The 24545-nt window shown below is 43.0% G+C and overlaps 1 protein-coding gene across 1 annotated transcript in view; it reads left to right on the forward strand.

The window, feature by feature from the left end:
• Nucleotides 1–24545, forward strand: part of Slc12a8 (solute carrier family 12 member 8) — a 92451-nt gene that overhangs the window by 38718 nt on the left and 29188 nt on the right. Inside the window, exons 7-8 of the mRNA XM_051191618.1 lie at nt 20855–20952; nt 24262–24379. Of these exons, the coding sequence (XP_051047575.1) occupies nt 20855–20952; nt 24262–24379 (216 nt within the window). The remainder of the gene's footprint in view (nt 1–20854; nt 20953–24261; nt 24380–24545) is intronic.

Consider the following 24545-nt stretch of genomic DNA (forward strand, 5'->3'; position numbering starts at 1 on the left):
CTTTCACACTCAAAACCACAGGTGCCAAATACACAGTTGTATGGCATCAGCTGCAGCTAGAGTTCAGGCATAAGACAGAGGACATGGCAATCTCAAAAACCCTCCTCAGACTGGGAACTGGAGAGTTGAGGAAATAAAGACACCAGGGAACTCTCTGGAAATAATGCTGGAAGGTGCCCACAGCTTACTGTTCATCATGAAGGGAATTCAGAGCACAGCAGCAGTATTCCCCAGATACATACCATCTTTAATGTCAATGAGACTGGCTCCCGAGTCCTGACCTCACTCTCTAGCCTTCCCAGATGTTTTCAGAGATGCATTAAAAAAAAATCTTAGTTAAAATGCACTCAATATATAATAATTACTATCTGAGCCATTTTTAGCATACAGGTTAGTGTTATTAAGTATATTCATGTTTTAGTTAGATAGCTACTACCATTGTCATTCCCTTCTGATAAAACTGAAACCACATCCATAAATCAACAGCTGGCATTCTCTTTCAGTGAGCTCAGTGTTGGGCAACATATGCTGCTGAGCCTACATCCTTGTCTTACATTGACTCAGATCTCTGAGTTCGAGGCCACCTGGTCTACAGAATGAGTTGTAGGACAGCCAGGGCTTCACAGGAAAACCTTTTCTCAAAACAACAGCAGCAACAATGTTTTTGTTAAATGGACACAAGCTAAGTCACTTGGGAAGAGCCCTCAATGGAGAAAATGCCTCCAGCAGATTGTCCTATAGATTAGTTAATAATTGTTGTGGGAGAGTTCATTTGGGTGTGGTGTCACCCCTGGGCAGGTGGCCCTGAGTTGTTTAAGAAAGCAGGCTGAGAAAGCTACAGGAAGAAGCCAGTGGTCAACTCTCCTCCACGGCCTCTGCGTCAGTGCCTGCCCCCAGGTTCCTGACTCGAGTTCCTGCTCTGGATTCCCTTCAAGATGAACAGTAAGCTGTAAGATGAAACAAATTCTTTCCTCCCCAAGTTGCCTTTGGTCCTAGTGTTTCTCACAGCAATAAAAAGCAAGAACAATGACTAGTCCCAGTTTGCCATCTCTGAAGTTTTAGGACATTTCCTCCTACAGCCTCTTAGTCAGATTTTTTATTCAGGAAATATAAAGAACATTCTCATGTTCTTTAACCTGGAGACTGAAATGGGGATGTGCAGGGGTGCTCTTGACTTCAGATTTAGAGGGCTGAGGCTGAGGAGCTCCTTATTTAAAACAAACCTGATGAATCCTCTCACTAATTTCTCAATGTCTCCGGTTCCCTAAGGACAAGTCCTTTCTATCTTTTTAGGTTATGTTTCCGTGCTTTGAGATCCCAGGGTCTCACTATATAACCCACATTGGTTTTACAATTATTATATATCCAAGGCTGGCTTTAAATTCAGCTGGGCTTCCCAGTGCTGGGATTGGAGTTGTATACCCAACAACACCTTTATCTCTTTGGAGATTTCCTCCTCTCTCCATCATCCATCATGCTGATATTGTATATATTTTTCTTTATTCCACAGCATTTTCAAGTATATTATGTTTATTTCTTTAGTTTACTTTCCAACTTTCTTTTGCTGGGAAACTGTTTTTTCTGTTCTTGACAGAGCTAAAACTACATAAGACACGTGAGCCAGCTCACTTCCCAGGGTGCTGCACACACAGACTTGGCCCAGCCAAGCCTCCTGCTGCTGCTGCTGTTCATGGATTTCCTTGATAATTTTCCGCAGCTCTGCCATCCCCCCCCCCCCCACCTTGTTAATCAGTGCCCTGGTTTCTTGTCATCGTGTTCTCTTTTCTGGAACATGTCACAAATTTCTTTCCCAGTTTTTCTGGTGACTTGGGTTTTAAATGTTGCTTGCTGTGTCAGTCATAATGAGGCTTGATTACCAGTAACAAAGTCACAAGAGAGTAGTGATTTAACCAGCCTCCTACAAAAAGAGCCCGAGGTGGATGCAGCAACTCCACAGCCCTGAGTGGCTCGGATTCCTTTTTTCTTTGCCACCCACACTTTGCAGATTGTCTTGTGATACAAGGTGGAGCTGCTGGAGCCTTGCCCTTACATCACATCCAGGCTGTACAAGAAAGAAAGGAAGAGGCACAAAAGACAAGCCTCCAAACTGTGTCACATGAGGCCTTCCTCGAAAGCCTGTTCTGCCTCCCATGTTGGTATTTAGTCACATGATGTGGCTGATACAGCCTGCGAGGCGGGCTAACAGATGCCTTTTTCACCCAGTGTATTGCTGCTTATAGAATGATGCTTGGCTTTTGAGTTCTTCACCAGGAAGGGGGTGAGGTGGAAACCACCAGTCTGGGCTACGTTGGTCTTTTTTAAATTTCCAAACATTCCAGTTAACCTGACTTGTCTTTATCTTCATTTTTTCTTACTTTGAATATTTTCCATTGTTTGTTTTATGGATATAACTGGTTCTATTGTATCCTTGACATATATCATTCCTTTTTCCCTGTAAAAATATTCCTGCTCTGGAATTTGTTCCTATTTTGTCTAGATTCTTTTCCTTTGGTATCCCCAACCATCCTCTCCCCTCCCTCCCTCTCCCCTCCCTCTCTTCCTTTTCTCCCTCTCCCTCCTTCCTCCTCTCCCTCCTTCCATCCTTCTCTCTTTTATTGCAAAGACATTTTCAAAACATAGTTTTTTTTTTTTTAAATATATCACATTCCTATCACAGTTTTCTGTCCATTATCTCCTCCGAAGTGTTCCCCCTCCTCACCCATCCAACTCCACACATTTTCCTTTCTCTCTCTAGAGGACAAATGGCCAATAAAAAAAACCAAACTAGAATAAAACAAAGCAAACAAACAAGGGAAAGGGGTGTGAAGAAAAAGCATGAGAAACACACACACACACACACACACACACACACACACACACACACCCCGCAAAACTGGGAACCATAATAGGTAAGCAACAAACAAACCAGGAAAAATGCTCAGACAAACCATTAAGAAACAAAAATGCCCCGAGTCTGTTTTGTGTCATCCGTCTATTGCAGGTCCTGCCCGCCCCCCCCCCCAAATGTGGTTTGTATATCCAGTGTAGCTCTATGGCTCTATTGAAGAAAAGGAAACTTTCCTTTGCAAGCTGTTATCAGTTGGAGATAGCTTCTGGGTTAAGGGTGGAGGCTCATGTCTGTTTCCCTTCTCTGTGCTGTGACCCCATCTGGCTTGGACCTGTGTAGGCCCTGTGCATGTTGCCACAGTCTGTGTGAGTTTATGTGTGCATCAATCCTTCTGTGTCTGAAGAGAACGGTTTTCTTGGTGTCTTCCATTCCCACTGGACCTTACAATCTTTCTGCCTCCTCTTTTGCATGGTCCCCTGAGTCCTAAGGAGAGAAAGAGGCTTGATGAAGACTAAGTGTTCCAAGGCCTCTTACTCTCTGTTCAGTGTCCTGTTGTGGGGTCTCTGCATTAGTTCCCATCTCCTGAAGAAGGAAGCTTCTCTGATGATGGATGAGCAAGACACTGATCTATAGGTATAGCAGAATGTCATTAGGAGTCATTTTATTGCCATGTTCCTTTAGTGAAACAATAGTACTCGATTTCCCCCTAGGTCCATGGCTTACCTAGGCTCAAGTTCTTGGACCCCCCAAGTGTTATCAGGAATAAGTTCTGTCTCACGCAGTGGGTCAGATCAAATCAATACGTAATGGTTGGTTACTTTTGTGACTTGTGTGCCACTATTGAACCATCATAATATGCAGACAGGTTACCATAGGGTTAGGAATGGGATTGTTGTTCAGCTTTCTCCTTTGGTGGTGTGCAAAATGCTATCCAGGACCATAAACACTAGTCAGTAGGGATTAAGGCTCCACTTAGGTACCAGCTTGACTTATCTGCATTTAATGTGTTACACAGGTGTTGTCTTCAGCAACAGGGCCTTACGGTCAGTTTGTGGAGAACAGCAATAGCCTTGGCCAATGACTTAATGAAGTGTGACCAATTCCTAGCACTGAATGTTTTACTTGGTGGTGAGAGCGTGTGTGTGTGTGTGTGTGCACCCGTGTGTGTGTGTACCCCTGTGTGTGTGCCCGGGTGTGCCTGAGCTCCTACTGTAGCAGGTTTCCTCAAATGGCCCTTAGTGTTACTGCCTCTCCATATGTTCCCTCCCTTACTCCCTTTTTGGCTACCTCTCTCCAATTAATAATCCTCCTGTTCTGGTCTCTCTATAACTATATATTCTATTTCCCATATATTAAGGGTTCATTTCACCCTGCCTATTCCCTTACTCTATACTTAACCTCGGTTGTTATGTAGATAGTAGCAATTCTATCAAAGGCTTAAAATCTAGCATTCAACATATAAGAGAATACATACCATATTTGTCTTTGGGGTCTGTGTTACCTCACTCAGGATGGCTGTTTTCTATTTTCTATTCCAATTTTTAGAAGCTGGATAATATTCCATTGTATAAATGTAGCACATTTTCTTTATCTATTCGTCTGTTGATAGACACCTAGATTATTCCCAATTCCTAGCTATTATGAGTAAAGCAGCAGTGAACATGGATGAGCAAGAGTCTCTGTAGTTGAGTCTTGGGGGTAACTAAGAGTGGAACAGCTGGATCTTGAGGTAGATATGATCTCAGCTTCCTGAGGAACTGCCACACTGATTTCCACAGCAGCTGTGCAAGTTTGCACTCCCACCAACAGTGGATGAATGCTCCCCTTACCCCATGTTGTGGTTTGAAAGAAAATGGCCCCCGAAGGAGTGGAGGTATAGTCTTGTTGGAAGAAGTGTGTCACTGTGGAGGTGGGCTCTGAAGACTCCTCTATCCTCAAGCCATGCTCAGTGTGACACCCAGTCCACTTCCTGTTGCCTTCTGATCAAGATGTAGCCAGCATCATGTCTGCCTACACACCACCATGCTCCCCACCATGATGATAATGGACCAAAACCTCTGAAACTGTAAGCTACTACCTCAATTAAATGTTTTCCTTTGTAAGCATTGCTGTGGTCATGGTGTCTCTTCACAGCAATAGAAACATTAACTAAGCCTTTGATCCCAGCCCTTGGGAGGCAGAGGCAGGTGGATCTTTGTGAGTTTGAGGTCAGCCTGGTCTACAAAGCTAGTTCCAGGACAGGCTCCAAAGCTACAGAGAAACTCTGTCTCAAAAAAGCAAAAAACAAAACAAAAAGAAAAAATAAAGAAAGAAAAAGAAAGAAACTTAACTAAGATACCCCACATTCTCTACAGCATGAGCTGTCATTTATTTTATTGATCTTGTCCATTCTTGCTGGTGGAATATGAAACCTCAAAGTTGTTTTGATTTGTGTTTCCCTGATGAGTAAGAATGTTAAACACTTCTTTGAGTGTTTCTTAATCATTGTGTTTCATTTTTTCTGAGAACTCTCTATTAGTTCTGTACCCTATTTTAAAAGAAAGATTTGTTTATTTAGGTACTTTATGTGTATGGGTGTTTTGTCTGTATGTATATTTTCACAATAGAAGAAAGCATCAGATCTCATGTGACTGTTGTTATAGATGGTTGTGAGCCACCATGTGGTTTCTGGGAATTGAACTCAGGACCTCTGGAAGGGCAACCAGTGCTCTTAACTTCTGAGCCATCCCCTCAGTCCCCCATGCCCCATTTTAATGTGGGTTGTTTGTTTTTGTTGTTTCATTTTTCAACACAGGGCTTATCTGTTTAACCCTGGTGGTCCTGGAACTCACTCTATAGACCAGGCTGACCTCAAACTCAGAGATCCACCTGCCTCTGCCTCCTGGCTGCTGGGGTGCTGGGATTAAAAGTGTGGACCACCACAACCTGGTGGGTTGTTTCTTGATGTACAGGTTTTTGTTTTGTTAGGTTTTTTTTAATCCTTTATATATTTTAGACATTAACTTTCTATTAGAAGTATAATTGGTAAAGATCTTTTCCCATTCTATAGCCTGCTGCTTTGTCTGAATGATGGTGTCCTTTGTCAGACAGAAGATTTTTAGGTTTATGAGGTTCTAGTGTCTGCACTATTGGTGTTCCATGTAGAAAGTCTTTTCCCATGCTAGTGAGCTAAGACTTTCTTTGCTACCAGATTCAGAAATGCTTAAGGCCTTATATTGAGATCCTTTATCCATTTGGATAAAGTTTTGTGCAGGATGATAAATATAGATCAATTTGCATTCTTCTACTTGGCAGCCATCCAGTTTGACCAGCACCGTTTGTTGTAAATGCTATTCTTTCCCCCTTGCGCCTCCCCCCCCCCCCCCCAATGAGTATTTCTGGCTTCTTTGTCAAAAACCAGGTGTCTATAGGGTCTTTAATTCAATTCCATCGATCAGCATGTCTGTTCTGTGTCAATAGCATGCTGCTTTAATTATTATAGCATTATAGACTGGGAATGGTGTTACTTCTAACAGTTCTCTGATTATTCAGGATTGTTTTAGTTGTTCTGTTTTTGTTTGTTTGGTGTGTGTGTGTGTGTGTGTGTGTGTGTGTGTTAGTTATATAAGAAGCTGAAAATTGTCCTTCCATTTTCTGAGACTACTTGTATTGGAATTTTGAAGGGGATGGTTTGAATCTGTACATTGCTTTTGGTAGGACGGCAATGTTACTATATGAATCCTGCTGTAGATCCATGAGCATGGGGGATCTTTCCATCTTCTGATATCTTCCTCAGTTTCTCCAATGTCTGTAAGTGTTTAGCTTACAAATGTTTCACTTACCTTTCACTTGCCTGGTTAGAGTTGCCCCGGTCAGTATATATATGACAGACAGACAGAGACACACAGAAATAGAGAGGCTATTGTAAAAGGCATTGTTTTCCTGATTTCTTTCTCTCTCATTTGTGTATATGAAGGCTACTAAATTTTTGTGTGTTAATTTTGTATCTTGCTACCTTGCTGAAAGTGTTTATCAGCTGTAGAAGTTTTCTGGTAGAAATTTGTAGGGCCTATTATGTATTCTATCATACCATCTGCAACTAAAGATACTTTGACTTCTTCCTTTTCAATTCGTGATCCCTTTGATAGCCTTCAATTATCTTATTGCTCTAGTTAAGACTTTAAGGACCATGCTGAATAAATATGGAGAGAGTGGACAACCTTTTCTTGTACCTGATTTTAGAGGAAATGCTTTGAATTTGATGTTGGCTATGGACCTACTGTAAATTGCCTTTATTATGTTGAGTTATGTCTCTTGTACCTCTGGTCTCTCCAGGACTTTTATCATGGAGGAGTGTTTGATTTTGTCAAAGGCCTTTTCTGAATCTAATAAGATGATCATGTGGTTTTTGTCTTTCAGTCTGTTTATATGGTGGATGACATTTATTGATTTAGTTATGTTGAACTGTCCCCACGTCTCTGGGAAGAAGCCTTTTTGATGTGTTCGTAGATTTGATTTGCAAGGATTTTATTGAGAATTTTTGTATCTATGTTCATATGGCAAATTAGTAATTTTCTTTATTTGTTGTGTCTTTATGTGGTTTTGTTTCAGGGTAACTGTATCCTCATAGAATGAATTGGACAATGTTCCTTTTGTTTCTATCTTGTGGCTAATTTGAAGAGTATTGGCATTAACTCTTCCTTGAAAGTCTGGTGGAATTCTGTGCTAAAACCATCTGGCCCTGGGCTTTTTTGGTTAGGAGATTTTTAATGACTGCTTCTATGTCACTGGGGCTTGTAGCTCTGTTTAAGTTGTTTATCTGACCTTGAGTTAACTTTGGTAAGTGGTACATATCAAGAAAATTACCCATTTCTTTTAGATTTCCAATTTGATGAAATACAGATTTTATTTTTATTTTTACTTTCTTTTGAAACACAGATTTTCAAAGTATGGCCATATGATTCTCTGGATGTCCTTTTCATTTCTGATTTTGTTAATTTGTATATTCTATCCCTGCCCTTTAGTTAATTTGAATAAGGGCTTATCAACCTTATTGATTTCCTCTAAGAACCCTTGATTCTTTCATTGATCCTTTTCATTTGTTTGTTCCTGTTTTATTGATTTCAGTCCTAAGTTTGCTTATTCCTTGCTGTCTTCTTGTTTTGGTTGTCATTTCTTCTGCTTGTTCTAGAGTTCCCAGGTGTATTACCAAGATTTTACTAGATCACCTGTTTTTCTTTTCATGGTTACAACTAACATATGCTTGGCCTTCTATATCCATGGTCTACATCTGTAGATTTACTCAAATACAAAAGAAAAGTATTTGGGGAAAAAAAGTTAAGTTGCCACTGTCCTGCCTTGTATTTAGTAATCAAACTTTATTATTCTTTTTTAAGCCTTACTCACAAAATAATCAGTTTAATAACTAGTTATGCAGCATTCATTGCATTAGGCACTGTAAGTAATGTAGACATAACTTACCATGTTAGAGAATGTGCAGGTTCTATGAAAACACTGCATTTCATATGCGGGATGTGAATTTTGGTATCTATGGGCATCCTGAAACAAGACACAGTGGGGACAGACAACTGTCCTAAGAGCCATTTGGGAGCTTCGGGAACCTTACTGCAGAATGGCTGGGAACAAGCTGGCCTCTTCATTGGCTCCAATGTGAACAGCCAAAGGCTTTCTCTAAGCCTCTTTTATTCCTTTTGGGTATAATCTGGGGATGGAGGGGGTGGGAGACACAGATGGCCGCTTGCATTCTGGAAGTCTACTGAGACAAGGGATTTGGCAAACCCAGACCTTCAGATCTCCCCTCTTTGTGGTTCCTCTGTGTCAAGCACATACACAATGGCTGGATTTTTTCAGAGGATGGGAATTGCAAAAGCAGAGGTTGGTCCTCAGCTTGCTGGGCAGAGGAGGGTCTTAGTCCATGGTGGAGGTGGAGGCGGTCTATCATCAGCCAGCTGGCCTGAGGTCTTCTGAGGTCCTCCTGGGGGAATGGCGTCTCTTGCCAGCCATCTGTGGGGCCCAGAGTTCACCTCTTCTGCTGCACATAGGCTACTGTCACTGTGCCTTCACCTTCAACGACTTCTGTCTCCACACTCCGCCCTCTGTTTGGGGTTTACACTTGTTTCCGTACCTTTGTGTCTCTGTTTGGGTTTTCCAGACAGACATGGTCAGTCTGTGAGTTTAAACAAATTTGTATTTATCTCTTATCTCTCTGTTTATGTGTGTGTGCTCATTTGGCACATGCAGGTGCAGAGGTCAAAGGACAATCTGCAGGAGGGATTGAACTCAGGTCATCAGGCTTGGCAGCAGATGCCCTTTCCTGCTGAGCCATCTCACTGGGCCAGCCTGTGATTTTTAATGGGCACTACCCCAGCTGTCCAGGCTTCGCAATGCCACGGCCTTGGTTGACTGTTCCCTCTGTCTCCCTCCCTGCTACCTTTTCCTTGGCGCAGCCACTCCTCATCTCATTCTTGGACTTTTGCCAAGTCCCCAAAGTAGTGTCCCACCTCCAGACTCTGCCCCCTCCTCCTCCTCCTTGAACTGCCCATGGAATGACTTTTCCCTATTTCTTAGAAGCCTCTGTGGAGTCCCAGGCCTTCGGTCAGAAGTCCAGCTTTGTGTCATAGGCACAGCCCACCCAAGGATGGAGCAGCTGAGCCCACGCTAGGGCCCTAAATCCATCCCATTCTCATTGCACTCCATCCTGCCTTTCCTAGCCTGTGCTGTCCCTCAGACTTTCACCTCCCCCTCCTTTCTCTATTTGGAAAACTCTGACGTTTAAAATCCATCTGGCTTTTTAAAGACGTTCACCTCTTTTGAGGACTTGGAGAATTTTTCCACTGCAAGCGAGAATGCTTGATTTCTAGGAGACGCCTAAGTCCTTATCACATTATGTTAGACATTTATATCAGGTTTGTTCCCAGTCATATTGTTCCCCATTCATCTGCTTGTCTTAAGGAAAACAAACATTCATTTTCTTTCTCCACCATGACCTTGCTACACCCCTGGATTGCACATTGGGCCTTTTTACATTTGTATCCATCACTGTGTTCCCTCTCGGTCCAGGGGATGAAGCAAACATTTGGTCAGGTTTAGTTAAATGGATGAGCAGTTGAACAATTGAAACCCTGGTCAGTAAACTAGGCAAGAAGAGTTAAACTGTTAGACAAATGCAGTCTTTAATAAGCCAAATGCCATCAAATGGTAAGAATGAATCAGAGTCAAATATTCTTGACAGCATGAGTCAAAGATAACTTGGGAGTATATTTTATACCTTACATACACAGAGTCCTTATTTATACCAGCTGGGCAAGAGAGATACTTCTGACTTTCATCATCAAAGAAAAAAAGAAGCTGATTAACTAGAAATAAAAAACATTTGTACAACACAGTGTCACAGAAGGGAACAATTATCCTGCCAAACACAACTGATAAAAGCAAACCTAGAGTGTATTATCTTTAAAAACAGGAAGGTCAGGCCCCAGTCTTCTCAGGTCAGGAGACACGAACACACAGTTTACATTGGGCAAGTTTGGTGCCCAGATTCATTCATGTCCATTCAACGGAGTTTTATTCTTTTATTTTCTTTTATTGAGACAGGGTTTCTCTGTGTAGCCCTGGCTGTCTTGGAACTCACTCTATAGACCAGGCTGTCCTTGAACTCAGATCCATCTGCTTCTGCCTCCCAAGTCCTGGAACTAAAGGTGCGCACTACCACTGCCCGACTCAGAGTTTTATTCTTAGGTATATATTGCCAGTACCTAAAATTAGCAATCTTGTTGGGTGTGTCCTCTGAGACTTCACAGCAAGAAGCCTTTAATATGAATTGTTTCATCCCAATGGATGATAAAACTGAAGCTTGGAGAAGCTGGGCACTTCAGGGTATGAGCAAAGGCTTGCCTGACTTCAAAAGCACACAACAAAGCTCAGTGGCTTAGAGAACTGATTGCTCTTCCAGAGGACCCAGGTTCTATTCCCAGCACCTACATGGCAGCTCAGAACCACCTGTAACTCCAGTTTTGAGGACTCTGGTGCCTCTGCAGGCACCTGCATGCTTGTGGTACACACAAATGCATGCACACATACACATACATTTAAAAATGCACAATACAAAAGTGCATGCTACTTGCTGAGGTACCTGTTACGAGCTAGTATGTGTGGTGCTGATTAAATGAATACAACCTAAATAACTTTTTAGATGTCACTGCAGCTGTGTGTGCTTGCCCATGCCTGTCATCCCACTACACCTGTAATCTCAGCATGCAGGAAAATGCAGGAAGATTACTAGGAATGTGAAGCCAGCCTGGGCTACTTAGTGAGCTCCAGGCTAGCTTGGCATGCACAGTGAGACACTGTCTCAAACAAACCAGGACATATCTATTAGTGTCAAACAATTTAAAGACAAGGTACATGCCCGTTAACCACATCAGTTATTTCATTTTTCTTGGACCCATTGATTTTAAGGTTTTGTTTTCTCATCAAATTCAAGAACCTGTTGACCATTATTTCAAGTGTTTTCTCCAGCACTGGGTTTCTCTTGTCTTCGTGGAACTTGCCTTGCATGTCTTTGGTCCCTGTCATTGTCCCTCAGGTCACTGAGGCTGTATGTGGCTGCTGCTAGTGTCTTTTTTCTTTTTCTTTTTTTAATGTGTATTGGTGTTTTGTCTGCATGCGTGTCTGTGTGAGGGTTGTCAGATCCCCTGGGATTGCAGTTACAGACAGTTGTGAGCTGCCATGTGAGTGCTGGGATTTGAACCGGGGACCTCTGGAAGAGCAGCCAGTGCTCTTAACTACTGTGCCATCTCTCCAGCCCTGCTGCTGCTGATGTCTTTAGTTGGCTTTATGTTATAGTTTTAATTTTTGACTTTTGAAGCCTGCTCCCCTCTCCCGGAAGGTGGCTTCTGTGTCTACAAAGTCCGTAGACTTCTGCCACCTGCAGATGGACTTGTGCAGGGGCTGGGAATCACAATTAGTTTGGGACAGTCTCCTTTGGCTTTTACATTTTCCTGGACATCAGGGCTTCCCAGTCATTGATGGGAACATGGGAGTTACCTGGCCCGGCAGTGACATTTCATTCCTTTCCCGGCTCTCCCATTGAGTTTCTAGGCTATTGTTCAGCCTGACTGAGTCTACATCCTCGCATTAGCAAAATGAAGGAGTGACAGAATGCCCCATTTGTTTTTCCATTGCTCATCATATTTAGCTTAAACAGCTAGCTCTTCTCCCTGATCCAAGTTCTTTGTTCCTTGTGTGAGCTTGCAGCTGGCAGGAAGGCCACAGAGCCACTGTCAACACCCTAAGCTACAGCAATTGTTTTTTTTGTCTTTAAATGCACAGTATGTCTTGATCATACCCAGCAAATTTTTGGTTTGGTTTTTGGTTTCCTTTGGTACTTGGGATAGAACACAGGACCCTGGATATCCCAGGCAAACACTCTACCACTGAATAACAGCCTCAGCGTTGTTTTTGCTTTTTGTTTTGAGACAGGGGCTCACTAAATTGCTCATACTGGCTTTGAACTTGCAATCCTCCTGCCTTGGTCTCCTGAGTACATGAGACTATACTCTGCTATACGACAGAGCCCTACACCCCAATGGGTTTTGACAAATGAATGCTTTTCAATCGTCTTCCTCATTTGGTAAGGGCCTGGTGCTCTGGGGTAGTTGGTTTTTTTGTTTTGTTTTTTGTATTTTACACTGATTTTAGAGGAGGAAGACTCACTGGTCTCTTCATATTGTCATAGCCAAAAGTCCCTCAGGTTCTCTGATCATGGAAAGTGGTCTTTGAAGATGTAACAAGAATTGGAAAATTCTATAATTGACCTGGTTTGGAAAAATCTGGGGAAGTGTGTATCAGGGAAACAACCCAACCCAATCAGCAAACCAAAAAATTGTGTTCACAATTGTTAGGACAACATTGTTTGTATCGATGACAAATTAGAAATAAATGTTCAGCATTTGCAAAGTAGCTGAGCAGACTGTAATATCAATATAACAAAAATACCAGGCAGATCTTATATACAATTCTGTGCAGACCATAACAGCTTAAATCTTTGGTTTCTATATGCTGCTTAGGATCCTGTGTTTATGTATTCTGATAAAGAGACAGAGAGGGAGTGGTGGTTTATCTTAGTTGTAGAGTGCTTGCTCATCACACACAGGCCCTGGATTTGGTCCCCATAATCACAAAAAGGAGGAGAGAGAGTGGGAAAGGAGTCAATTTTCAGAGATGGTTTAGTAGAGATTTTAAGTCATTTCTATAAATTACTTAAATTCTTGCTGAAAAATGGACACAGTTGGGTTCCCATCTGCTTAAAATATTTGTATGTGCATGGCTTCCATAGGCATACCACTAGATTTTGTCAGTACTATGTATTGTTTATGGCTTTGCGACTATTAACATGTATGGTACTCCACTTTGCTTACTTGTTGCTTTCCAACTGTAAGCTCAGCACAGTACAGCTGCCTTCCTGGTTATTACTCCCTAGAATTTCTGACAAGAGCAATTATCCTCTCCCCCCTCAAGTGTTTGTAAGATTTGCTTCTTACAGTCAAGTCTGTAGTCAGTTTATAAATGGACCTGGTCATTTAGAGTTATGAGTGACTGCTTGTTTTGTTACACTTGTGCACAGTCATTGAGAAGTCTGCTGTGAATTGTCCCTTCTATGGCTGATGAATACAGGGACAGTGTGATGCACACCTCTATTCCAGCTCTTGGGAGGGAGAGACAGGAAGCTCATAAGCTGAAGGCCAGTCATGGTTAATCAGTGACTTTGAAGTCAGCCTGTGCTATGTGAGATTTTTATCTCTAACAAAATCAAAGCAAGACTGTCTACTTACCAAGGAAATAAACCCCCTCCTTCTCCTCCTCATGTTCTTGGACCCCCTCCCACCTCACATACCCCACATGCATACATACCTAAACACATACACACCCACACACATATACACCCCCACACACACATACACACACACACACATACACACCCACACACATACACACCCCCATAATACACATCCACACACATCCACACCCCCATACATACACATCCACACACATATACATCCACATACACACCCACATACATACACACACACACACATACACACACATCCACACACACACACACATACACACCCCCATACATACACACCCCCATACATACACATCCACACACATACACACCCACATACATACACACCCCCATAATATAAATCCACACACATCCACACCCCCATACATAACACACCCCCATAATACACATCCACACACATACACACCCCCATACATATACATCCACACACATACACACCCACATACATACACATCCACACATACACACACACATACATACACACCCCCCATACATACACATCCACACACATACACACCCACATACATACACACCCACACACATCCACATCCACACATATCCGCACCCACACACATACGCACCCACACAGACTTCCTTTAGGAACAATACTGTTGCTTCTTTTGGCTAGCTGTAGAGGTGTGTCCTGATAAACCCTTAGTAACTTAAAGATATGGTAGGTGGAAAATGCTTGGAACACACCCAAACTACTGAATACTGACTGAGCCCAGGCCTTTTAACTGTCTGTTGTTTCCCTTCATGATCATGGGATTGGATGAAAGCTCCAGTTCACTGTAGGACAAGAGAGATTCATGCTGAACCAAAGACCGAAACTCCCCCAAATAAGCCCAGTTTCCATTGGATGTATATCATCACTTCTGGAGTCAGGGACTAATTATGTAATTGAGGTTCTACAAGATCAAGTATTGGGAAAGACAGCACTTAGCATCTGACACATCTCAGAGAGGCAGACATTTGCATTCTTGGCCAATATTGTTTCTTCTGAACTGAAAAGGCCACTGTATTTCATTAAGCCTGTGATTGAAAAGAATGACTCATGCAATGACATGTTAAAATTACACATCTTAAGTCATAGCACTTATAACCAGAGTCCTTCTTTAAAAAAAATAAAAAAGTAATGGAGCCAGGCCTGATGACTCATACCTGAACCCCTGCAGGAGGCTGAGGCAAGAGGATTCGGAGGTCCAGGCCAACCTGGCTTTCATAGCTAGAATCTATCTCGAAAAGAAAAAGCAAGAAAGCCATCCATTCAAAGCAATGATAACTCTTAACAAAGTTTGTTTAATCCACAATTAGGAGACTTATTGAGTACCTTTTTTTCTATTTTTTTATATTTTATTAAAAATCATCTTATTTTATTACATATCAATCCCAGTTTCCTCTCCTTCCCATCCTCCCATGCCCCCCACTGACACCCCCATCCCATCTCCCATCCACTCCCCAGGACAGTGAGGCCTTCCATGAGAGATCATCTGAATCTGCCAAGTTATTTGGGGTAGGGCCTAGGCCCTCCCCCATGTATATAGGCTAAGAGAGTATCCCTCCATGGGGAATAGGCTCCCAAAGTCTGTTCATGCACTAGGGATACATCCTGGTTCCACTGCCAGAGGCCCCATAGACTGCCCAGTTCTCCTTGCTAATACCCACGTTCATGGAGTCTGGTTTGGTCCTATGTTTGGTTCCCCAGCTGTCAGACTGGGGTCCATGAGTTCCTGCTTGCTCAGGTCAGCTGTTTCTGTGGGTTTTTCTAGCATGGTCTTGACCCCTTTGTTCATCTCTCCTCCCTCTCTGAAACTGATTTCCAGGAGTTTGGCTCAGTGTTTAGCTGTAAATCTCTGCTTCTGCTTCCATCAATTACTGGATGAAGGCTCTAGGATGGCATTTAAGGTAATCATCATTCTCATTATAGGGGAAGAGCATTTAAGGTAGCCTCTCCACTATTGCTTAGATTCCTAGTTGGGGTCATCCTGTGGATCTCTGTACAATTTTCTAATGCCACATTTCTCTTTAAACCTATAACAGCTCCTTCTATTGATATGTCTCTTTTCTTGCTCTCCTCTGTTCATCTCCCCACTCAATCTTCCTGATCCCTCATGTTTTCCCTTTCTTCTCCCCCTCCTCTTTCTCCTCCCTCCCTCCCCTCTCCCCCATGCTCCCAATTTGTCCAGGAGCTCTTGTCCCTTTCCCCTTCACCGGGGGACAGTGTATGTCTCTCTTATGGTCCTCCTTGTTTACTAGCTTTTCTGGAGATGTGGAGTGTAATTTGGTAAACCTTTGCTCTATGTCTAATATCCATATATGAGTGAGTACATACCATGTTTGTCTTTTTGTGCCTGGGTTACCTCACTTAGGATGGTGTCTTCTAGTTCTATCCATTTGCCTGTAAATTTCAAGAATTCATTGTTTTTTCCCCCCTGCTGAGTAGTACTGTATTGTATAAATGTACTTCTTATGCACAAATATTGCAGTTTAATAAGGATCAGGATAGACAATTAGGCCGAACAGATGTTTATTCAGGGAGAAATAACTCACAACATAGACTGGTGAACACCAGCAGGTTCCTGCTTCCAAGAATGCATCCGGAAGTCCTCCTGTCCCCATGCGGCTTGCAAGATTTTAAAACAGGCTATTTGTCATTCAAATTTGGATGTGTAGAACTCAAGTATAGTACTTATAAGCACACAATGAAATCAAATGGGATCTGAGAGCATGAAGATGATGTCTTTGGGGGTGAATGGCTTATTTGTACAACCACATGTATGGAACATCCCCATTCCATGGTTTGTTTTAAGTGTTGGAAGAACATGCTGAACAGATACAGGAAGGTTTTGGTGTCATGGATCTTTCTTTCTTGTGAGGGAAGAGGTGCGATTAGCAAACATACATTGGAATGTAAGTGGTAAATATGATAAAGAGTTTAAAACACAGTCTGCATCCTGGGATGTAGACTGGGGTGGCTTATCAGTTACTTTACATCTTGCAGAGACAAAGACACCTTACAAGAACAACTTATGGGGAAAGGGGCTTATTCTGGCTTACGGTTCAAGGGTGGAGTCCACGGTGGTGGCAGGAGCTTGAGGAGGCAGCTCGTCACCTCAACCCACAGTCAAGCAACAGAGAGTGATGATATCAGTTCTCAATTAGTTTTGCATTTTCCTGTAGTCTAATATTCAAGTTCAAAGAAGAGTGCCGTCCACTTTTAGGGTGGGCCTTTGCACTTAAAGAGATTCTAGATTCTGTCAAGTTGGTAACAAACACTAACCATCCCTGGCAGGAAGATGTGGTGTGTCACATGCATTTATCAGAAAAGATCTTGTTGGGAGGCAAACAGGCTAAACTGTTCTAATGAAATAAAAGCACAGTGGTTTGCACACGACAGAAGGTTGTTTCTCACTTGCATTAACAATCTAAGAAGGGTGTTCCAGGTCTGGGAGAGGTTGGTTCTCTTCAATGCACTGCTTCAGGGAACCAAGGTCCTTTGAAGAGCTGAAGACACACAGACCCAAGGACCTTGCCATGCTGATGTCATGGCTGAGTTACACATTCAGATCTCAGGCAGAGGAGAAACAAAAGAGGCAAAGGCCTTGGCTCAGAAGTGACACTCTCCAGGGTTACCCTCTATTGGTGAGATCTTGGTCATATGGCCATGTAACTGCAAGAAACCCTTAGCAATAGGTAGCTGTGATATCTGGCACAGGACCCACTGTGGTCAGCAGATGAAAACACAAGTGTCTTAGATCAGGAAGGCAGCCACAGAGGTGGCAAGGAATGGTCATAGTCACAGTCAACTGGACTTACAGATGAGCTAGAGGTAGAAGTGTAAGAAAGAGAAGTCAGCACGAATACTAGCCGTTTGCAGAAATCATATCATTGACTTGGTCTTCAAAGAGTCTTGGGAAGGATAGATTTCTGATTCAGCTATGCTAAGTTTGGGGTGCTTAGCAACCTACCCAAGAGAAGTACTGACGAGGCAATTAGAAATGGAAAACCTAAGTTTAAAGATGATACAGACTCAGAGTAGCTACTGAGTAACCTGGAAATCGTTGTTTAGGTGAGAGAAAAGGCTCTGGGGTTGTAGGCAATAGGACTGGTTCAGGAGGGAATAGATAAATTGGCAATGTGAGAACAAAGTTCAGAGCAGACCAAAAGCACCAGATCCAGGGTGCAGGTGAGGGGGGGCATGTGTCTGGGGTAGGAAAGGGACTGAGCATGTGCTGTAGAGGAGGAACATTGGAGCAGAGGGTGCAGCACAGGCAGGCCGAAGATACGGGGATCGGAGGGATGAAAGTTCTGTTTGCTATGTTAGCACTTAGGAGAGTGAGTTGAGTGGACACAAGTTCGCTGAGAAGACTAACATGGGCACAGATGTGTGTGCTAGGGAGCCCTGGCTGTCTTAGACCGAGTCACCGTGTTAGTCGGTGCTGCATTACTATAATACAGCATTACTGTAACGCCCACATACTCTGACACCCACACTACACCGCATTACTGTAACTTGCATTAACACCTGCACTGCTGTAACACCCGACACAACAGACTTAAAAAGAGAAAAGGTTCATTTTGGCTGACAGTTTGGGAAATTTTCTCTTGTAACCAGTTAGCCCCTTGTTTGAAGGCTGTGTCAAGATAACAACACTTCATGGCAGGAGTTTGTGTTGGAACATAAGCACTCACATCATGGCCAGGCCACAGAGGAGGAGGAGGCCAGGGTCCCTTTAAAGAACATGCCTCACTGACAAAAGACCTTGCACTAGACTCCTCCTCCTGATGCTTTGGGGGCACTAAGTGTCTAAACTATAGCCACACCTGGGCTAGGAAGGATAGTAGTGAAAACAGGAAATGAGAAATGGAAAACAGAAATATCCCAGGGTCCCTGTATGGACCAGGAGCGAAAGATGGCAGAAAAAAATAAACTGAAAAAAGTGTATGTATGATACAGAGTCTCTCTCTCTCTCTCTCTCTCTCTCTCTCTCTCTCTCTCTCTCGTGTGTGTGTGTGTGTGTGTGTGTGTGTGTAAAATGTTAGGTTACCTGTGATGACAGCCCTCAAGTGTGGCTAAGGGAGGAGAAATCAAAGTGAGTGAGTGCTGGAGCGAAGCTTTCACGGAACTGAGAGGGAAGGGAGTTGAATGTGTTGCTCATGCAGAAGTTACCGAGTATGACGGCAGACAGTGCTGACAGTGGAAGATGGCAGGGCACGGGCTGAAATCTTTACCCAGAGAAATGCAAGACATAACCAGGAAGGTGGTAAAAGACTACACGACAAAGGGCGAACTGTTGGACTTCCTGTGCTGTTACAAACACCGGGGGCAGTGACTTGAAGGGAGGAGTCAGTCTTTACTCTTTGCTGCATTTTTTTGGCTTTCAGTCTGTAGGTGTCTGGTCTGTTGCCTCTGGGCCTGTGGTGTTGCAGGATGTCATGGGGGCAGAGGGTAGCCTGCTCACCTCGTAATGGACACCACACACCTCTCAGAGGCACACCCCTACCCGAGTGACCGCCTTCCTCTCACCAAGAACCAGTTCTAATGGTTCTCTCACCTCCTAATAATGTTACCAAGTTATTAAATCATCAGGGGGCATCCATTTATGACACCATAGCTTTCACGATCCAGTTGCTTCCCTGAAAATCTGTCAACAGGCAACAGTAGGCCTCCGGTATTATAACAAGGTGTGATATAATCTATTTAATCTGACATAATTTGGAGGAGCTAGGTCTGTTTTGGTTTAGTTTCTGCTTTTAAATCACAGTCCCTTTGTGTAGCCCCGGTTGGCCTAGAATTTGTGATCCTTCTTTCTGCCTTAGATTCTTGAGCACTGAGATTACAGATTGCACCACCACTGTGGTCCAGAGGGACTAGTTCTAAAAGGCACGGGGTCCAGAGAAAATAGCAGACTTGAACTGAAATGCGTGTCGATTGCCAGCTGTAAGCCTTAGCCTCAAGATGGACCTGGATCCTGCCCCCAAGACACATGTACTCCAGGGGGCACAGAAAGATATAAATAAGTATATAGGACCGCAGATGCAATGATAGCAAATTCTGTGACAGAAAGGAGGTGGCACAAAGGAATGCGAACACTGTGAGGAATTAGATTGTTGTGGCAGGGTGAACTTTTGTGAGGCAGTGATAGGGACTGTGACCTGAGGGGTAGATGACAGGCAAGCAAAGAGACAGGGTCCATGAGAAGCAGTCCAAGGAAACAGGAAAATTGGGAGTGAGACAGGATCAAGACGTGGAGCAAAGGACCAGGAGAGGGGCTGGCACACTCGGGTATTTTAGCTGAAGAACGACTTGATGCTGGGAAGTGAAGGTTAAGGGGTTGAAACATTTCCTGAGAAGTTTAGTGTCAAAATGAGGCACAAACACACAGCAAGGTTAATCCAGCATTACCAGTTGTTTGAATCACCTCGCCCAGAGGGTTCACGATGATTAGGACACACAGTGAATCGATCTATACGCATGTTCACGGTTAAATGGGCATGTCTGGAGTCATGTAAACTGAGAAGGCATAGAGCTAACTAACAAACATGCAACTCCGGACGCTCCCATGTGCCGGAAGTCCGTGGCGAAGGGAGTGGGACCAGTTTGCTGTGCTCAGATCTTTGGTCCCCTCGGCCTCTTCAACAGCCAGAGGAAGGAATCCGGGGAGGGCTCCCCCCTCCCCATCTCCTTTGTCAGCTTCTGATGTGTATCTGAGACCAGGTTAAATGCCCAGCTGTTAGACGGTGGCAAAATCTATCCCATTGTAGACAAAAGCCAGCCTGGCCCAACAGTTCCAGTGGCCACATGGGAACCCAAACCCCAGGGTCCAGCTCCTGGCTTCTGACCCCTCCATCTGAAAGACAGGGAAGAAAGGGGCTTTGGGTGCCCCCAGACGACAGAGAGGGACAAATGTGCAGCGGGCTTGGGGAAGCTTCCACTTCTACTCTGGCCATTCTGCCTATTCTTTTCAGATCTGTGCCGTAAGTCCTTCCTCCTTCCTTCTCCATGAGCAAGTGCTTGGAGCTTGTTCTAGGCTAAATTGCAAAATCAGGGCTTATGAGCTTGTAGATATATACTTATAAAGTTAGAGAGGGATTGGTTGTAAGTCAGTAATGAAGTATTTGGCCAATTCATTTTTTAGATTTCTTTATGAAATGCCGACTTCAGGAGCAAGAGGTCCAGAGGAGACCAAGTGCTTCCTATACTTGCATGTGTAACCCATGGGTCTCCCTGTTTGGGGTGAGTAATTTCTTCTTGATCTCAGTGTCCTTAAGAAAAGATTTAGGTGAAGGTGTGTGTGTATGAGACAGATGTAAGGGAAGAAAAGGTAGTAATTAGCATCAACATGATTAAATTGCTTGTTTTATTAGAATTCAGATGAACCATTATGACAAGATTTACATTTAATCAACCACTCATTTTAATCTATTATCTATCATTTAAATAATCGTATCTGATCACCCTGGGTTACTAATTTCATGCAAATTTGCTGATTGTAGGGAGGAGTGTAAAATAGTGTGGTAGTTAATCTCAATGTCAGCTTGGTGAGATGTGGAGTGGACTGGAGACAGGCTTTGGGGAGTGCCTATAGGGCTGCCCAGTGTGGGTGACACCATTCCTTAGGCTGGGACCTGAACTGAGAGAGTGAGCTATGCACTGTCAGTGCAATGTGACGGGCTGCCTCAAATCCTCACTGCTGTGACTTCCCACTATGACGGGCCATGGCTGTGAGCCTCTGACTGAGGCAAAATAGACCCTTTCTCCCTTGAGTGGCTTTTGTCAGGATAGCATAACACAGCAACAGGAAAAGTAACTAAGACAGAGTGCCTTCTTGCTGGTGGCTTTGATTCAGGGGTTATCCTCAAAGAGTGTTTTCCCCACAAAACTTGCTTGAGTAAGTGTATAGTTACTCTTTTCATTCCAGAACCCAAAATCAGGATTCTAGATCCCAATTTTAAAGTTGACAATTTACACTAACCGACCACAGTTCTACCTCTTGTCAGTTTAACAACCAAACCATTAACTTTTAAGCCATAACTCTTTACCCCTTGTCCTCATGCTCATGGCCGTTTCATAATGCATTATGTGTTTAGTTTACTTTGAGGCCCCTATATCCTTTAACAGTTTCAACAGCATTCAAAGCCCAACGTTAAAGTCGCATCTAAGATGCAAGGCAGTCTCTTAAACATGAACTCCCACACAATTAAAACAAGTTAGCATACTTGCAGTATGCAATGGCACAGAATACATATTCTCACTCTAAAAAGGAGGAATGGGGGAATAGCAAAGAAGATCAGAACAAAGCAAACCCAAAACTCAGTAAACATCAATTCCTACAGCTTCACACCTACCATCTTGGGGCTGTGGAATCATATGGGATCAAAAAGGTTTGGATAGCCTACCCTGATTGCTCCTCTGCCTGTGGAGTCTTTTTTTCTTGGGCCTGCTGTCCTTTATGGCTGTAGCTTTCCTCAGCAGATATCCTGGAATCTTTATAGTAACGCATAGTACGTATAGTAACGTAGACTTCACCACACAGTTTCACACCATGGCCTCTCAAGGCCTCCTTATGGGGGCTCCAATCTTGCAGTATATTGGCAGACCTCAATGTCTCTCTGAAAACTGTGGTTCAAGATGTCACAACACCCTCAGTCCTGTGGCTAGCTATGGATGCAGCCTAGTCTCCTTGGACCACAGCTGAATCAGTTTTTGTGTGCTGATCCTAGGAAAATGTGTCTCTAAGCAGGTGCTTCTGAGGAATAGGGAACCCCCTCCAGTGACATTCTGTAATTCGATTTTGACTCTCTCCTTTCCAAAGAATTTGTGGTTTGTTTGTTTGCTTTTGTTTTTTGTATTTTTTTTTTTTTTGAAAAGTGGACCCTTTCATGGGTAAGGTCTTGCCTGGGGGACATCTTTCTTGTTGTCCCATTACAAAGCAGAATGCTTCTCTTTAACAGTTATAGCCTCTTTTTCAGCATGCTCCTTGGTCTCATAGTTTAACTTGCTAAACTCTTATCCTTGGCAAACCACACTTTAATTTCTACCTTCATGCTCAACTTTTTACACCTTTTCACCGTAGACCAAAAAAGTGCAGAAGAAAGTCATCATACCATAGCCTGGATTCTCTCCTGTTTTGTAATTCTTCTACCAAACAAATTAATCTATCATCTTTACATTCAATTTCACTTACTTAAGTCCTTAAGACATGGGCAGAATGGAGCCACACAGTATTGTCCAAAATGTCACATGAATGCCTTCTAGCCCAGTTTGTGACAGAGTCCTTGTTCCCATTGGGAATTTCAGGAGCTATGTCTCCACTGTCTGCATTCCTATTGGCATTCTTGTCTTCCCAATTCAAAACAGAGTGGCCCACTAAACTTTATGTGCTGTACCAGAAGGCTTTAGCATCACAAAGTTCTTCTACATTCTGCCTGCAAAACCAGTTCCAGAGTACTAAGAGCCATGTGGTCAGGTTCGTCACAGCAACAACCCAACTTCTGGTACCAGTTTTCTGTTGTAGTTGGGACTTATTTTGGCTCATTGTTTAACGGTCAGTCCATCATTACCAGGGAGTCCTTGCAGCAGGAGCTTGAAGTATCTAGTCACATTGTATCCACCCATAGTCAGAGAGCAGAGAAAGATAAATGCCTGTGCTCAGCTTGTACTTCCCTGTAATGCCTGTATTTCCTCCTTTTCATGAAGTCTAGGACTCAAGCTCAGGGGATGGTGTCACCTTAGGTCTTAACACCTCAATTAATCTAACCAAAACCACCTCTCACAGTCACATCCAGGGACTAATATAATCTAAATAAATTTCTCACAGATATGCCCAGAGGTTTGCTTCCTGGGTAATTCTAGATCCTATAAAGTTAGCAGCCAACACTAACCACCTGTCTTAGTTGGCTTTCCATGGATGTGATAAACATTGACCAAAGGCATCTTGGCAAGAAGAGCTTTATTTCATCTTACAGCTTATAGTCCACCATGAAAAGAAGTCAGGGCAAGAAGTCAGGGCAGGAAACGGGATGCAGGAGCTAAAGCAGAGATCATGCTTACTGGCTTGCTCCTCATGGCTTGCTCAGCCTGCTTTCTTATACCCTCTAGAACCACCTGCCCAGTGATGGTACCACCCGCAGTTGAATGGGTCCTTCCCCATCAATTAACAATATTTTTAAAAATGCCTAGAGGCCAATCTGAAGGGGGCATGTTCTCAACTGGGTTCCCTATTCCCAGATGGCCCTAGTACAAGTTGTCAAAAGTACAAGTGACAAAAAGAAAAGAAAGAAATAAACAAACAAACAAACAAAAAAACCCCACCTACCCTAGTAAGTAAACTTTATTATTTATTTCATGTAATTAAACTTTATTCAGACTTTTATTATAAGTATTTTTATTTACTACTATTATTTACTTACTTTTATTATAAGCAAACTTTAATTGTTCAGAGCTCAGAGAGATCACTGTCTCCTAAGGCCTTACATAGTCCTGTATTTTGATTACCCTATGTAAAACCATTAGGTGACTTACTCTTCCTATCTATTTCTGTAGGCCATTGCATCCCTTCTCATCATGTTTGTGATTCAGTGGGTCTATACCCTACTTAGCATGGGTGTTGCTGTCATTGTGTATTTCTACATTGGCCAGTCCAGTCCAAGTCTTTACCTAGGTAAGTGGCTAAGTCATTGTGCTACTATTTCCCTTATATTTTCTAGTTTCCATTGAAGAATTTCGTGTTAAATATGACATGCACATAAATAACTATAAATGAATTACACTGGCAAATAATTTGAGACTTACAAGACCTGTAGAACTAAAATGGATGATAACAATGG

Source organism: Phodopus roborovskii, unplaced genomic scaffold (assembly GCF_943737965.1).
Source record: "Phodopus roborovskii unplaced genomic scaffold, PHOROB, whole genome shotgun sequence".
NCBI lineage: Eukaryota > Metazoa > Chordata > Mammalia > Rodentia > Cricetidae > Phodopus > Phodopus roborovskii.